We start from the raw sequence: 15,855 nt of genomic DNA, 5'->3' as shown, positions 1-15,855 counted from the left end.
GGGTGTGAGCCCTCTCCCGTCATCTTCTCTGGGTGTGAGCCCTCTCCTGTCAGGCTGCCTTCACTGAATGTGAGCCCTCTCCTGTCAGACTGTCTGGGCCTGGGTGTGAGCCCTCTTCCATCAGTGTTCCCCGGGTGTGAGCCCTTTCCCATCAGTCTTCTCTGGGTGTGAGCCCTCTCCTGTCAGAATATCTGGGCCTGGGTGTGAGCCCTCTCCCGTCAGACAGTCTTCTCTGGGTGTGAGCCCTCTCCCGTCAGTCTGTCTGGGCCTCGGTGTGAGCCCTCTCCCACTGGGCTGTCTCATCTGGGTGTGAACCCCATTCTGTTGGACTGTCTTGTTGGGGTGATCCGAGAATTTGCTTGTTCTGACTTTCATAAAAGTCACTTCTGTCTACGCTCTGATAAATAACTTCTCTCAAGAGGATCTGTTACAGTGATGACTTTGGCCCATCAACACACCAGGCAGAGCTCACATTTACAGAGTATAGCAGCAGCCATACACCAGCAGTGAGCATGCCAGAGTCTAACAACCACCCCCGCATTACCACCCTGCTCTGCAACCAGAGACTGAGGCTTGGCACTGTTATCCTGCCCAGGGCCCCACACAAGGCCCTTATTCCTTACATGCCTGGGACAATCACCCCACAGCTACGGCTTTCAAGGTTTCATAGGTTTACCTGATGACCCTAAAACACGAGGCAACGTGGAGCCTGTAGAAACAATTTGAAAAAAGCTGGCTTGCTCACAATTTCTTTCCCTAGAAACCACACAGAGCCACAGTCCCCCCACACACCCCAAGAAGCATCCCGGGGGCGAGAGCCCTGTGGCTCCCCTACAGGAAACTACGCTGATGCCCACCTTCCCATCAGCCGGTTCTGCGTACTTGTTAAGCACGGAGATCTACGCTCCAAGGCAGCGTTGGAAAGGGCGTTGTCTGATACCAGAGTCTGTGCCTTTGGGGGTGCTGAAACTGAAGTCTAAAAAAAACACGCCTGCCACATCTGCAGCGATGTCCGGGAGCCCCACGTGGTGCCGGCAGCACGTGCCACAGATGTCGTGAGGGGTGCAAGCACCAACGGAATGAAGGGAGACGAGGAGAGGCCGGCGCCTCCTCGCCAATGCCAGGCCGCACCCCGCCTGCCAACGGGAAAGACACACAACAGCTGCCTGCCGCCACAGGCTTGAGGAGGACGGTGGGGAAGCGGGGCTTGGTGCTCCTGGCACCGCAGGAGGCCCCTTCGGAAAGCTCCCGGGGCTGCCCTGGGCTGTCTGCGTGCAGGCGCTGGTGGCAGGACCGAGGGGGTGCTGGGCTCCCAGCTCAAGACAGCCGACAGCACAGACACCCTGTGGGACTTGTGCTCCATGCCACGGCACATCCGCGTCACCAAGAGACCCCGAGCAGAGCCCTGCCTGCATCTCAAATCTGGCCACACCAAGGCACACCCCTCAGGGGAGACATCCATGCCACCCTCCCCATTCCGTCACTCGACGAGCCCCACCTGACGGGCACCTGACGTGCCTCCGGAGCGGGCCCTCCGTCCACCGAGGCCAGGTAACACCTGTGACCCAGGCCCCCACGGCCTGCTCAGAGGCCTGGTGCCTCTGCTCCAACACAGGGGCTGTGGTCAAAGCTTGTTATCAACATGCACGCTCCAAGTTACTCCCAAGGGACGAGAAAAATGGGGAAACCGAGGCCAGACCACGATGAAGTTTCCTCATATGCAGACAGTCTACTTTGGGTGCTGGGAATGCCCTGAGGACATGATCTGTCAAGCTGGCCTCACTCACAAGGATGCAGTGCATATGCCCCTGGCTGGCAGCACACAGTACCTCCTGGGAGGGCCGGAAGAACCCACCGCACCAGAAACCAAGCTTGCTCCTCGCTCCACAGGCCCCAGCAGGCCCACCCCTCCCGGGCCCCTGTGAAGACAGAGCCCCCGGCGTGGCCACTGCTCCACAGCTGCTGCGTGTGGGCTGGAGGGGAAGTACCGTGGCTTTCCATCCCTCGCTCCAGTCATTAAAAATCACGGCGGAGGAGACGACCACTTCATCAGTTTCTCAATAAAACACCACACGCACCTCTCCTCAGCCACCCCATATCAGAGGCTGAACGTGACCGTTCCCCACAGGAACGCTAATAATTGGGTTTTTACTTACATGACTGTACAACTCACCTTCACTTCGTCTGGAGGCTTCACTGGAACATTTCTCCTCTGCAAATCAAAACAGGTTTGAGAAGCCAGTGTTTCCAAAACAGTTTTATACAGAACACTTCACTCACGTCATGTACACAAGTGTGAATTAAAAACAGTTTATTCACAATCGCTGGGGTTGCCCCATGATGTTCATACCATATTGTAAGTCAGAGCTGGGCCTTGCCTGCTTCCATGGAGATGGCAGAGATTGAGCGAGACAGCCAACTAGACCCACGGAGGGCCCAACTCACGTAGCCCCAGCCAAGATCCCCGGTGGGCCAAGCGCCCTGGGAGCACCCTGGACAGGATGAAGAGGAAGTGGGAGAGCACCCAACCTGTTCTTGCAGCGCTGGACAGCTTAAAACACAAAGTAAAAGTCCGACACTGTGCCCTGTGTCTCAGGGAAAAATACCAGGCCTGGCGGTTTCACCTGCTGGATGAAGAGGCACCAGGGCCCTCAGGTGGCCTGGGCTACAGGCCCACGTACCCTTCTCCTCAGGCTGCACAAAGCCTACAAGAGGCTCACACTTAACTACTGTGCGACCACAACCTGAGTGGGACCCAAAGTCACCCGGGACCACTACCACGTGACCACATTCCATAGGGACCCCAGCCACATGTGGCCACGTGTGCAGATCAGAAGCCTAAACCTAACTGCCTTACAATTTGGCAGGAGCATCACCTTCAAGATACCTAGTTGTGTGCATGTACCTAAAAACAATCATTGAGGTTGCAAACTTCTGCACCTAAAATCTTTTGTTTGTGATAATGTTCTGGAAATTCCCTTGTGCTGCAATTTTTATAAACTTGAATAGAAAAATAAATATCACCACTATTTTAATGTCCTGCTATAAGCACCACACAGCATAAAGACACGGCTCAGGCACTGTGCCCAGGGGCAGCCCCAGGAGTAAACTTTCAGGCCACAGAACAGAAAACAGCACCTGGAGCATTGTGGCCAAGCACGCGGAGAAGTGAGAGTTCACTGGCTGGCGGCTGGTGGGCAAAGTCTGAAGAGGAAGACACAGCTCCCAGCAGAAGCTCCACAAATCCGGGAGGGACCCGCCCAGCGGACAGTAACCTGTGCACGCACAGATGGGACACTGCGGGGCCAGGCACGCATGGGGACACACACTCGTACTCCACCCGGCCAGAGCTAGTCCTCACTGAAACTTGGCGACCACAGGAGACCCCAGAAGGGCCATTCCTTAGTATCAGGGCCACACTCACCCAACATAAAGGCCACCTAAACCCGCCCTAAGAAAGCTTAAAAACAAACCCCAAGAAATCAGGTGACTCACACGGACTCTGCCAAAAAGAACATCAATGTTCTTTAAAGGAACACAGTAAGCCAGACCAGCCCTGCCCAGCAGTAATATATAACGTGGGCATACAGCGAACTTTAATTTTCTAGTAGCCGACGAAAATTAATGTTAACGTTCAACTACAATAACATATTTTACTTAATCTAACGTACTGAAAACATTCTTTAACGTATAATCCAAATAAACCAATGAAATATTTTTACATTTCATTTTCTGTACTGGTCTCTGAAATTCTGGTTTGTAGTTCACATTTTCATCGTATCTAAATGGAGACAAGCCACAGTAAAACTTCCACCAGCCACTAGTGGCCACTGGCTCTGTATCAGCATGGTCTAGACAAGGGAGACTCAACACTGTGACACCCAGGATCCAATCAAACAAAAAAGCAGCAAATCGTGGCCTACAAACAGAAGAAAATCTGCCAAGAGGCAAATCCAGAAGTGACAGAGATGACAGAATTAGTGGATAAGGACTTTAAAAGCAGCCGTAGTAGATATTATAAATAGGTCCAAATTTAAAGGAAAGCATGAACATAACGTGAAGGAAAGGCAGATGAACACAGCAGCTGAAGTGAAGTTCAGTGGCTGGGATTAACAGCAGATGTCGATGCAGCACTAAACCAGATCACTCCACTGGAGCCGCGGCAACAGAAACCAAACGTGAAGACGGAAAAAAGACTAAAAAGGAACAGAGCATTAACAGCATGCAGGACAGGTTAAGATCTCTAACACCTGTGTCAAAGTCCTAGAAAAATGATAGAAGTGGGGTGTGGGCAGAAATGGTATTTGAAGAAATAATGGATGAAAATCTTCCATTTGAAGAAAACTATAAACTGATAGGTCCACGAAACTCGACAACTGGTAAGCGGAATAAACATGAAGAACACTACGACACAACAATGACCCACTGAAAACCAGTTACAAGGGTTCAGATTTAAAAGCATCTAGAGCAGCGGCGCCTGGACGGCTCAGTTGCTAAGCGTCTGCCTTCGGCTCGGGTCATGGTCCCAGCGTCCTGGGATCGAGCCCCGCATTGGGCTCCCTGCTCGGCGGGAAGCCTGCTTCTCCCTCTCCCACTCCCCCTGCTTGTGTTCCCTCTCTCGCTGTATCTCTCTCTGTCAAATAAATAAATAAAATCTTAAAAAAATAAAAAAAGAAAAAGAAAATTAAAAAATAAAAATATCTAGAGCAGCATTCAGTAATCTTTCTCCAAAGGACTGAAGAGCAAATCCTTGAGGCTTTGTGGGCCACATAAGGTCTGTAGCACACTTTTTTTTTTTTTTTTTTACAGCCTTTAAGAAAGGTAAGAGAACATTCATAGCTCATGGGCCCACATTTGCCAATCCTTGATGCAACCAGACGACAGGTGACAGGAGGAAAACACAGATGAAAATGACCACAAACACTCTGGAAACAATGCAGTCAGGCATCTTTTAAAGTAGACAGGAAAATAACAGCCTGTAATTCCACACCCAGGGAAGATGAATTTCAAAAATAAAGGTAAAATAAAAACGTTTTTCAGACCAAAAAAAAAAAAGGCTGAGTAAATTCACTGTCAGCAAGTCTATACCACAGGAAATATTAAAGAAGGTTCTTCAGGATGAAAGAAAATGATAGTAGATGAAAGAAGTTCGGGTATATAAAAAGTTACAAAGAGGGGCGCCTGGGTGGCTCAGTCGGTTAAGCGGCTGCCTTCGGCTCAGGTCATGATCCCAGGGTCCTGGGATCGAGCCCTGTGTCCGGCTCCCTGCTCATCGGGGAGCCTGCTTCTCCCTCTCCCTCTGCCTGCTGCTCTGCCTACTTGTACTCTCTGTCTCTCTGTCAAATAAATAAAATCTTTAAAAAAAAAAAAATGTTATCAAGAGTGCCAGAAATGGTGAATATGTGGTCAATAGAGACAACTATTCTTAAGTTCCTCTGAAAGAAAATTAACCGTTTATGGGGAAAAAAAGGAAAACAAAAGAAGAGTAAGGGAAGAACAGCTAGCCAGAACCACGTCGGTCTGCATGGGCTCTCCAACAGCAGTGACCCAATGGCAGGAGCCCAGGGCCGTGGGCGCCCGCAAGGGGGCCAGCATGGCGCACCCACCTGCCTCAGCTGGAAGAGCATTCGTGAGTGGTCCCCACCGGTGATCTGGTCCAGGAGGTCATCCACCATTTTCTTGCTGTAGCTCCCAGCATCCTTCACAAACTCCTGCAGGCTGGAAGGGCCATGAGGGAACATGATCAGACAGGCAGCACACACTCCAGTCGTCCAGATTCTTCCACCAGCGCCAGTGGTCCTGATCTCAGGAGCCCGCCCTGCCAGCCCACCGCCTCAGATGTTCCTCCACAAGAGAAGGTCTTACTGGGCGCACCAAACCTCCCAGATATAGTTTTAGGGGGGGGGGAATCAGGAGTCTTCATCAGATCTTCAAAGTGGCCCACGACCCAAAAATGTTAAAAACATCTCAAGAGAGAATTATTTTTTAAAAAAGTGAACAACAGTCTATATGTATTCAGTTGACCCTTGAGCAACGCGGGATTAGGGGCACTGAACCCCACAGCTGAAAATCTGCATATTAACTTCTGACTCTCCCAAAACTTAACCAACAGTCTACTGTTGACCAGAAGCCTTTCTGATGACAGAAAACACTGATTAATACAGATTTTATAAATTATATGTATTATGCACCATATTCTCACAATAAAGCAAGCTAAAGAAAAACACGTTACAAGGAAAATGATCAGAGAGAAAATACGTTTACAATACTGTACTATGTTTAATGAAAAAAAAGCCGCATGTAAATGGACTTGCACAATTGAAAGCCGTGTTGCTCAAGGGTCAACCAGATATCTTACGCTAACTTCTGTAAAAGAAGAATAATTTTATCTTTTTTTTTTTATTGGATTTAAAAACATAAGTAGATTGAGGAGGATGCTCCGCAATGGGACGGGGACGGATCAATACGGAAGCATGTCTCTCTGCATACGCCCTAGAGGGTGATTTTGATTTTTGGATCACAGGAATGCTAAAAAATAAATAAATACATAAAACCAAAGTATTTCAAAAGGAAGCAGAGACCAAAAGCCCAAGTCCTAGCATCAAAGGCTGGGCAGAGGCTGAGAAGGGCTGGTCTGGAAGTGAAACCGTGACAACACACACAAGTCTGCACCAGGCGCATTTTAGGAGAAACCACCAAACTGAGGTGCGAAGGGGCAGGGAGCAGTCGCAACACTCAGGGTGTGGTCTGGAAGTGCCTCGGAACAGAGCACGTGGGGAGGTGACGTGGGGATGCCAGGGAGGAGCGCTGTCTGCCCGCCTCCGTGTGCTGCCCACGCGCCTGGGATTCTCGCTGTCTGGCACCCAGAGTCCGTCTGTGCTTCGGGAGCGGGCGCTGGACAAGGCCACCCAAACCGAAGGTGGCTGCTGACCCTGGAGGGTTGTGACAGGGCAGCGGGGTAAAGGAGAGGGTCACCACTTGCGACACTGTCCTCGCCCACAACAAATTCCCTCCTTGGTTTTCCACTTGCACTTCTTTGGTCTCACAAAAACCTGGATACATACTCACTTCCTGTAATAAGGACTAACTGATTTCTTACTGTCCATTTTAAAATACACCCTGTATTCGGTTTCGAATTAAACAGAGATCTAATGTGGAAAAAACCCATTTCTTAGAGGTTGACAAAATTTTACTTTCCTCCTGGAAAATTACTAAACTTCTGTAAGAGTGACCCACTTCTACTTGGCACACAAAGCAAAAAAATACACACAAAAACAGTTCTACAAAAACACAGTACTGCATCTATGATTTTAAGACCACATCTTAATCACTGTCAGGGACTCGACGGTGGCCCATAATTCTTACATTGAGCTCTAACCCCAGGACCTCAGAACGTGGACTGTATTTGGAGACAGGGCCTTTAAGAGGTAATTAGGTTAGGACGAGGTCTTCAAGGTGGGCCCTAATCCATTACGATTGGTGTCTTTAAAGGAAGCGGAGGTCAGGACGGAGACGCACACAGGACGCCCACGAGAGGACACAGGGAGACCACGGTGTCTACAAGCCAAGAAGCCTCAGGAGAAGCCAGCCCTGCCTACGCCTGGATCTCAGACCAACAGCCTCCAGGACCACCAGAAGATAAATGCCTACCATTGAAGCCATCTGGCCCGCGGTGCTCTGTTTTGGTGGCCCAAGCAGTCTAGTACAGCCACGAAGCCACATTTCAATAAAGCCACGAAACAAACTCAACATGCACGGCACAGGTTACACACACACACATTCCCTTCCCAACTACAACCTGGATCATCACCTGCTCACACTACCAGCTGAGTTACCTGAGCTTCGACATCGACCTGCGGTCGACGGGAAGTAACGTGGAAACTTCTGCTGTGCGGATCCGCTGCTGTCGGCCGCCGTCCCCACACACACACAGGCGGGGCCGCCCACCGCGGGCCAGGGACACGTTCCCGCCGCAGAGTGGGCAAGAAGCCGGTCCGCGTTTCCGCCAACCCTGCTCACCTCAGCGCGCACTGCACACCCGTCTCGTCTCCATAGGCAGAATACAGCAGCTCCATTTCGTCCGATTTCAAGTCGCCAAATACGGAATTGTTGTGCACTGACAGCGCGGTGGTGGCGCTGGAGAGAAACGTCACTAAGAGCACGAGAGGGGAGCATGAGGGCATGAGACGCGCGCCGGCGTTCCGCAGGCCGAGCACCCCCACCGGGCCCCCCACCAGCCCCCACCGTCACACACTCTCTTCTGCATGCAAATGCCGCCCCTCAGCACACCCCAAGAGTAGCAGCATTCGGGGCCTAGCCAGCAGAACTGCCTCAACGCCTCGTTTTACGTCCAAGCCATGACCACAGAGAAGCGAGTGCATTCTGCAGGGGCCTGAGCGGCAGCATCCCCAGAGCACAGTCCCCAGACAGCGCTGCGGACTGAGCCTGCGGGGAGGGCAGGTCAAGGGACTCAGAGGCTCCGTGCCCTGAAGGAGGCATCGCTGCACCTCCACACGAAGTCAGGGCTCGAGAGGAATGGTGTGGGGGAGCACTCCAGGCCTCTCCCCGCTCGACGCCAGTAGGACCACGGTGTGACCAGAAAATGTCCCCTGGGAACAAAACTGCGGCTCGCCCGGACACACCCCAAAACCAGCAAGCCGGCCACGAACGTCTGCCTGCTCGAGCACAGGAGCAGCCGACACACCGGTCAGTCCCCTCCCTCCCTCCCCCACCGTGCCCACCCTTGCCCACCATCGTCCTCCAGACACCTTTGTGCACCCCTACCCAGCGTCAGCACGGAGCTCAGACCCACCCACTGGCAAGAGCAGACAGCAGGAGCCTGCCCACTCATTTTTATTCCCCTCACTTCAAATGACCGGAATTTCACTGCTATTTCAGAGCCAGCGTGGGGATACGGTACTAAAAACAGGTAAGCCAGGAAGATCTTGGGGGAGGACTCAGGGTCCACACCTCTGCTGTGACCCCCTGCCCCCACCTGCCCGCCTCACTCACCTTTGCCCCTTCTCTCGTCTTTGAAGCCCAGCGTGGTGAAGCCCGGGAGCAGCTTGCTGGAGAGCGAGCTCAGGTCCACAGGGTGGGTCTCCTCCTCTGTAAGGGGACCAGGCTGTGAGCAGGTGGCTCGGGGAGCTCCCAGCCCCCACATTGCCTCACCTGGGCACATAGGGAGGCTCAGGGGCTCTCTACAAAGACCAGCTAAGATCAACTTTACAGAAGCCACTACAATTCTCGAACCTTCCTATCTCTTTCTAAGCTAGTAGTTACCAGCTCTCGTGTTCTCTTACAAAGAATGTTACCACTCGTTTCAGCCAGAGTAGTCAGCCAGGGTCCACGCGGGGTACATGTCAGAGAACACTAAGCCCCTATCTAGGGCCACATTAAAGAACACTGCCAAGAGCCCCAGGCGGTGGGAGCAGCCCCACACCCATGCGGGCGAGAACAATGGAGAATATTTTATTTTCCTTTGTGTGTGAGAGAATGTATTACAAGTGCAAGTGAGCTTTGCTCTTCCTCAAAGGCAAGCCTTCGAGGCACTTTTCAGAGACGAAGAAGTACATAAACGCTTCTTAGAACCCACAGAAAAGACTGCACAGATCCAGCATCTGTGTCTCCACCAAGATCTTCCTTAACACGATGATCAAACAGGGTATTTCTTCTAAAGCTCACGTCTGGGCCTCTTTCGAGCTTGGCGAGTGGGAGACTGAGCACTCTGGTTTCTCACAGGGAGCCCTTACTGAGTAAACCCTTTGTGATGGGACCAGGAAGTCAGGCCACGAGGGCTTCTAGGACCACAGCTCTGTGGGAGTGCAGCTCCAGTCCTTCTGCCTGTGCTGGGGACTGTCGGGCACAAGAGGTCTGACCAGGACCTCCGCCCCCGCAGGACGACTGCCCTCTGTCCATTTATCACACACAGGTCGTGTCAAGGGGGACGTACAGGAGCATGAAACCAGACGGGGACTCTTCTCTATGCTTTACCACTGGTGCCACGCTCTGCAGGGGAAATGCTGATCTCAAACAGGTTACGAAGTTTTAAAATCCTTGGCGGTGCAGAGACTAACAAAGCAGTGTGTGGGGCTCGGAGAAGCCCAGCCCTGCAAGGGGCCACGCACCGTCGGCGTCCGGCTCAGCCGTGTTGACCACGCTGTAGAGCAGGCTGCCGTCCCCGTTCTTCTTCAGATAGCCCATCTGCAAGAAAGCACACCTGAATGCCCGTCCCCTGACCAGAATCCTGCGGTTGCAGTTTCTACTGACACGCCAACAAAATAGAGGCCTCCCAGTATGACCTAACTGGGATGAACCCCAGAAGGCCAAGAGGTTCTTGGTTTCCCTGTGGAAAAGGCTACAGAGGCCCCTCTCATACCTTCCCGAATTTAATTTCAGACCTGTGTGCACTGGAAGAACTCAGGTTCCTTGTGACCCTTCTAAAAGAGCTTTTGAAACAGGAGGCTTTACCCAGAAACAACCATTTCACAGGATGTCAGAACCTGAACCAGATGAGCTAGAACAAGACTCTGGTCACCAAGGGCCATGTCTGTGGATGGCCTAGAGGCTCCATATCTAAACCACAAAGGACTCACTTCCACTTAAAGACCAACCACCAAACAAAACCACTCCTCTTCTGAAGGCCACCAGGAAGGTCCAGGAAGAGGGACACCTGCATGTCGGTGTGGGGAACGGGAGGAGGGTGGCCTTCGGGCCTGCACCCTGGAGCCTGTGGAGCCTGAGTGCAGGGCTGGGCGGGGAGGGGAAGCGAGGACAGGGGATCCATCGCCACTGACCAAGTAACTGCAGTCAGGTTTCTCGCTGTGGAATTCCAACACCCGAAAGGGAGACGAGTGAAGCGGGCGCGGTGCCAGGAGCAATGGGGGTTTGGGTGCGGACACACGCTTCGAGTACACACAGGTCAGCACTGGGTCTTTCTGAGCCCCACCCAAGGTGGGCCCCACCCAGAGCCTGGGCTCCCTGGAGACCCCAGGGCTGGAGCACTACAGGGGTGCAGACCAGCGGGTCCAGCAGCACAACACCACGAGCCACACAGGCAACTTCAAACTTTCCACCAGGAAGGTTTAAAGACATACAAAGACACTGACCTCAATATCTCACATAACCCAGCACATCTAAAACATTATCATTCAAAATTCTTTACGTACCACTCAACATGCATCTTAAAGCCTTCGTGTGGGAAAAAGGATGTGCAGTTCTAATGGCTTTTTATACAGAGCACATGCTAACATAAGACCGGATATACCAGGTCAAGTAAAAGGCACCAGGATTAACTTCATCTCTGTTCTCGTTACCAGACTTAAAACTATACACAGGACCCTCGCGGTTTCTATTGGACATGCTGGTCTATTCTTATGGCGAGGTGTTCAAAGGATGGTGGGGCCTTTTCCTGAGGATGAGCAGCTGCTGGGGCAGCTCCCACGGGCCATGCCTGGGTCACATGGAACCCCCGGGCACTGCAGAGGGGTATAGAGACGCAAGCACACCGGGACAAGGTTCCAGCTGCAGAAGCCTGGTGGGCCCAGCCTTCCAGCAACAGTGACCAACATCCCACCAAAGGGTGAGCCTGTCCACGGGCGTCCACACGCTACACACAGCTTCTGTGATGGTCTTGCCTTCAAGGTGCCCCTGGAGGCCCCCTCCCACCCAGGAGATGAGGCCGGTGACAGGAGCCAACATGACCCTGCAGTGACCAATGCATCAACCAGGCGCAGCCCTGCCCAGCCCTCCTGCCGCTACCTTGCCCCCTGGGAGGAGCCGGCTGATCCTGTCCCGAGCCTCGTCGGCTGCGTGCTCCACCAAGGCCAGGACATGCTCCTCCGCCGTGCTGTCCGTCAGGCTGCAAGCATTTCCTTCTGGCTCAAACATGCAGCTACGAAGCGGGAACAGCACACAAGTCACCAGGAGGCTGGGGAACATGCCGCTCCCACCTCCCGTGGGGCCAGCCCCTAACACTCCTGGAGGTCACCAGGGGCTGGTAGCAGGAAGCACACTTTAATCCTGTCCTTTTAGCTGTAACCACAGCAACACAAAACACTTCCACCAAGAGTAAGGGTAACCCAAATGGCCACTAGACGTTCCTCACGTGTCAGTCACCTAAGAGCTGCCCGAAGGGAACCTTACCACATGCCGGGAGGCTCACAAACCTAGTGTCATTCAAGGCGCCATTAGAAAAAGGGGCAGAACTCCGTGGAGGGCTGAAGCACCCGGAACAAATGTAAGCTAGGAACACAAGGCCGTGAGTCCCCAGGGGCATCCCAAGCCTCCCGCAGGTGGCCAGAAGCCCCATGTGAAGGAGTTCCTTCCTTACACAGTCAAGAGTCGCTGGGTGCAGCACCCAAGGGAGGTGGCCTCTCCTGTGGAAGGGTCTAGAAACAAATGGGTGGATCCCTTCTAAGGAGCTGTGGGAGCAAACCCTGCCTGCGGACCCCAAGCCTACAAAAAGGCCCTTGCTCTGGCTCAGGGGGTACGATGAGAAAGAAGCCCCCACTCCTAAGCATGCAGCCTGCCCAACGCAGCAGTTATGTCCCCTGAGCCGGGGACAGCCAAGCCAGGCCACTAGCATGCGTTCTGCATGGGAGGGAACCTCTTGGGAATGAAGGGCCAACAATTATTCACAAACGACACACATGTGGGAACAGCGGTGGCCAGATGGGCTCCGGAGCCCGAGTGTGGCGGCAGGGGCTGTCCCGCCTTCGGCACCTTATGTCCATCAGCGTGACAGTGGCTCTCCTGCAGGACAAGTCCTGGCTGGTCCAGGTTGCTTGCCGGCTGCCTGGGAACACCTAAGGCTAGAGCGTGGACCCAGGCCCCTGGGGACCCCGCACAAGCAGCCGTCTGTGAGCTCCTCCAAGGCCGTGGGCACCAGCACAGGATGCCCCCTCACCCGCCTTCCCGAGGTGTGTGTCCCATGCAACAGGCACACGCACTTCTCTTTACCTGATGACTTCTCTACTCGGCCTTTTGGATTTCTTGGCAGTTTCTGCTTGTACGGGTACCACTTCAGGAACAGGTTCCTCGACGGCTGTATCTTCATTGCCCAGAAGAGCTGCCTGCTGAGAAAAATCCATGTCCTGCATAAACGACATGCTGCGCTTCAAAGCTAACAGCCGCTCCTAGAATCAAAAAGGACAGAGCAGCAGGGCTTTACCTCTGCCTCACAGCCAGGGTGCCATGACGATGGGTGGGATGGGGATGGCCACAGCCTCACCTGGCCTAAGAGCTGACCTCCACGGCGCTACCGTGGGAGGTGGTGGTGGGAGTCAGCACCAAAGGTGCGGCCAACTGGCCGGGAGCACCCAGGGCTGGCCGAGGGGACAGGCCAAGGGCACAGGAGCCGCACCTCACCTACAGGCTGATCAGGCACATGGCACTGGTCCTAGATGCATGACACATGCAACCTGGCTCATGGGACAGATCTGGGAAGCCACGCCGGACGGCCAAGATGTCCCATCTGGATTCAGTGGGCAGCCATGTAAAACAAATCACAGGCTGGCTGCAATCCAGTGAGACAAGACACCCAGGCTCAGATCAACAGATCCAGAACTTTCCACCAACCCTAAGGAGACGTTACAGCTGGATCATGAGCAGGAGCACAGAGAGAGAGAGAGAGAGAGAGAGAGAGCGAGCGCCTGGAGGGGAGGGTGGCCTGGGACGTCTACCCTAGAGCAGAGGGATCCACACCGCGGCCAGTGACGGATGGATGGAAGCATGTCATTCACTGGGGTGAGGTTCTGTTTAGGCATAAAAACACAGAGGAGAATTCTTGTTTCTGTGGCTCCTCGCTGCCAAAGAGCTTCTTACTTTGCTCATCATCTTAAAGCCCGCGTGAAGGATCTTCTTGGCTAGCTTGTAGTACACAGTGTCCGGCCTGTTGTAGGTCATGGCATTATCGCACATCAGCTTAAAATCTGCCTGAAAAGGGAAAAAAAATAGTATCCACCCCATTTGAAACGCCACCAAGACAACAGCATAAACTGGATTCCTGTCAAGAGGCTCAAAGTGAGTGGGAAACAACTAGATTAGGCTCTTCACTTTAACATATGGTTTTCAGACCTTCAGAAAAATGTTCCTAATTGTTCACTGGTCTTTCCCTGCACACAGTGAGAAGCCTGCCAAGCCCCGAACTTCCTCCTGAGTGTGACACACGCATGTGGTAAGAACACGGCAGCCCTCTCTTCTGTCTCTAGCTCTCCCACTTTGGGAGAAACTCAGACATAAACAGGAACAAGAACGACAGCCAGGTTTTTTTCATTAGAGCCAAGGGATGAGCGGAAACCCGGGCACATTAGTGTTCTCTATCTCTGGGATTTTTCCACAGAATTCAGAATTTTGTCTACAGGTAATTACAAGCATCAGAGCAAACCCTTCCGCTAACACAAGGAGACTCTTACTGAACAACTTATATTAAAAATAAACTATTGGAAACCTCAGTATTTTGTCACCCTAACCAAATTACATGCGGCACACACCTATCACAGGTGAGTCAGCCATCAGGATGCACAAGGACAGCTAAAGCCAGCCAGGCAACACAGTGCAAACTATCCCGGCCCTTCCCGAGCCCCAGCACGGCCCCACGCCAAGGTCCCCAGGGCTGGGCCTGAGGCTGTGAAGCCCCCATCCTTCGCTGGCCCCAAGGTACCAGTCTTGAGAACGTAGGAGAAGGGGGACGCTGCTCACATCCACGACGGTCACTGGGCGGCAGACCAAACTGGGATCCAAGTTAGGAAGGTGAAGGATTTGCAGGCTGCCACTAGCCATCTGCCCCTGGGGCAGTGCCCAACCCTCCAGAGGAAATGCCCACTCTATGCAATACCCTTTCGCGTGGCACTGCTTCCACAGCTCGGCAAACCCTGTCACATCACCAGGAAATGAAAGTAAAGAAGCCAAGCCTTCCAAATTTAACCAAAACTAAGAAAGAAAACTGATGCCCTTTCATAAATGACATGATTGTCAAAGCTGTGAAGCACTCATTTTGATCCCCCCCTGGGTTTCAAAGCCGAGATCAATTTTTACCACCTCATAGGTGGTAGAAAGAAACAGATTTAAGAGCTATGTACTCAGGTGTTATTAAGAATTTATTATTCAAATCAGAGGGGTAGACGAACCATGAGAGACGACGATGGACTCTGAAAAACAAACTGAGGGTTCTAGAGGGGAGGGGGGTGGGAGGATGGGTTAGCCTGGTGATGGGTATTAAAGAGGGCACGTACTGCATGGAGCACTGGGTGTTAAGCACAAACGATGAATCATGAAGGCTACATCAAAAACTAACGATGTAATGTAGAATGATTAGCGTAAGAATAAAAAATAAAAAATAAATTTATTATTCAAAAAAAATTAAATTCCCAATTCCTATAAATCTAAAAATTAGGAAAACTGCATTTCTAGATACACCCACTCTGGAGCCAGACCAAATCGACACACTCCTGCACGACCCGATGTGTTCCTACGGCTTGCAACATATGGTCGGGCTTCCACACAAAAATACAGAGGACATTTCAGCCAACCCATTACCCCCGATGCTGTGTTTGGGTGACCTCAACCCAAACACTCAAATGCCCATGGAAATTTGCAACTGGGAACAAGCTAAGGTGGACAGAGTGTTCACGGGACATAAACACACAGAGCCTCATAGCAGTGATTTCAGGAACTGAAACCAGGTTACCTTAAATTCTGTGACAGACTTGTATTCATTGGCTACAATCTTGTCTTTCATTGTGCCAAAATCCATAGGATGTTTTATTATCATTGAGTATCCAGGAGCAATTGCATCCGTGACAGGAAAAGCGAAAAATCCATGAGGATCTTTTCTGAGAACAAAAACATCTTTAT

At 52.2% G+C, this 15,855-nt stretch overlaps 1 protein-coding gene across 1 annotated transcript in view; it reads right to left on the bottom strand.

Annotated features, from left to right (window-relative positions):
- The window catches only part of BRD9 (bromodomain containing 9), a 29,484-nt gene that overhangs the window by 5,426 nt on the left and 8,203 nt on the right, over positions 1 to 15,855 (bottom strand). The window contains exons 5-13 of the mRNA XM_021687086.2: positions 15,689 to 15,833; positions 13,825 to 13,935; positions 12,961 to 13,136; positions 11,761 to 11,893; positions 10,128 to 10,203; positions 9,013 to 9,108; positions 8,020 to 8,152; positions 5,607 to 5,718; positions 2,174 to 2,212 (exon numbers count right to left, since the gene is read on the bottom strand). Of these exons, the coding sequence (XP_021542761.2) occupies positions 2,174 to 2,212; positions 5,607 to 5,718; positions 8,020 to 8,152; positions 9,013 to 9,108; positions 10,128 to 10,203; positions 11,761 to 11,893; positions 12,961 to 13,136; positions 13,825 to 13,935; positions 15,689 to 15,833 (1,021 nt within the window). The remainder of the gene's footprint in view (positions 1 to 2,173; positions 2,213 to 5,606; positions 5,719 to 8,019; positions 8,153 to 9,012; positions 9,109 to 10,127; positions 10,204 to 11,760; positions 11,894 to 12,960; positions 13,137 to 13,824; positions 13,936 to 15,688; positions 15,834 to 15,855) is intronic.

The sequence above is a fragment of the Neomonachus schauinslandi genome, chromosome 7 (genome assembly GCF_002201575.2).
Source record: "Neomonachus schauinslandi chromosome 7, ASM220157v2, whole genome shotgun sequence".
NCBI lineage: Eukaryota > Metazoa > Chordata > Mammalia > Carnivora > Phocidae > Neomonachus > Neomonachus schauinslandi.
Note: the sequence above shows the minus strand (reverse complement) of the source record. Positions and strands in the feature narration are given on the sequence as shown.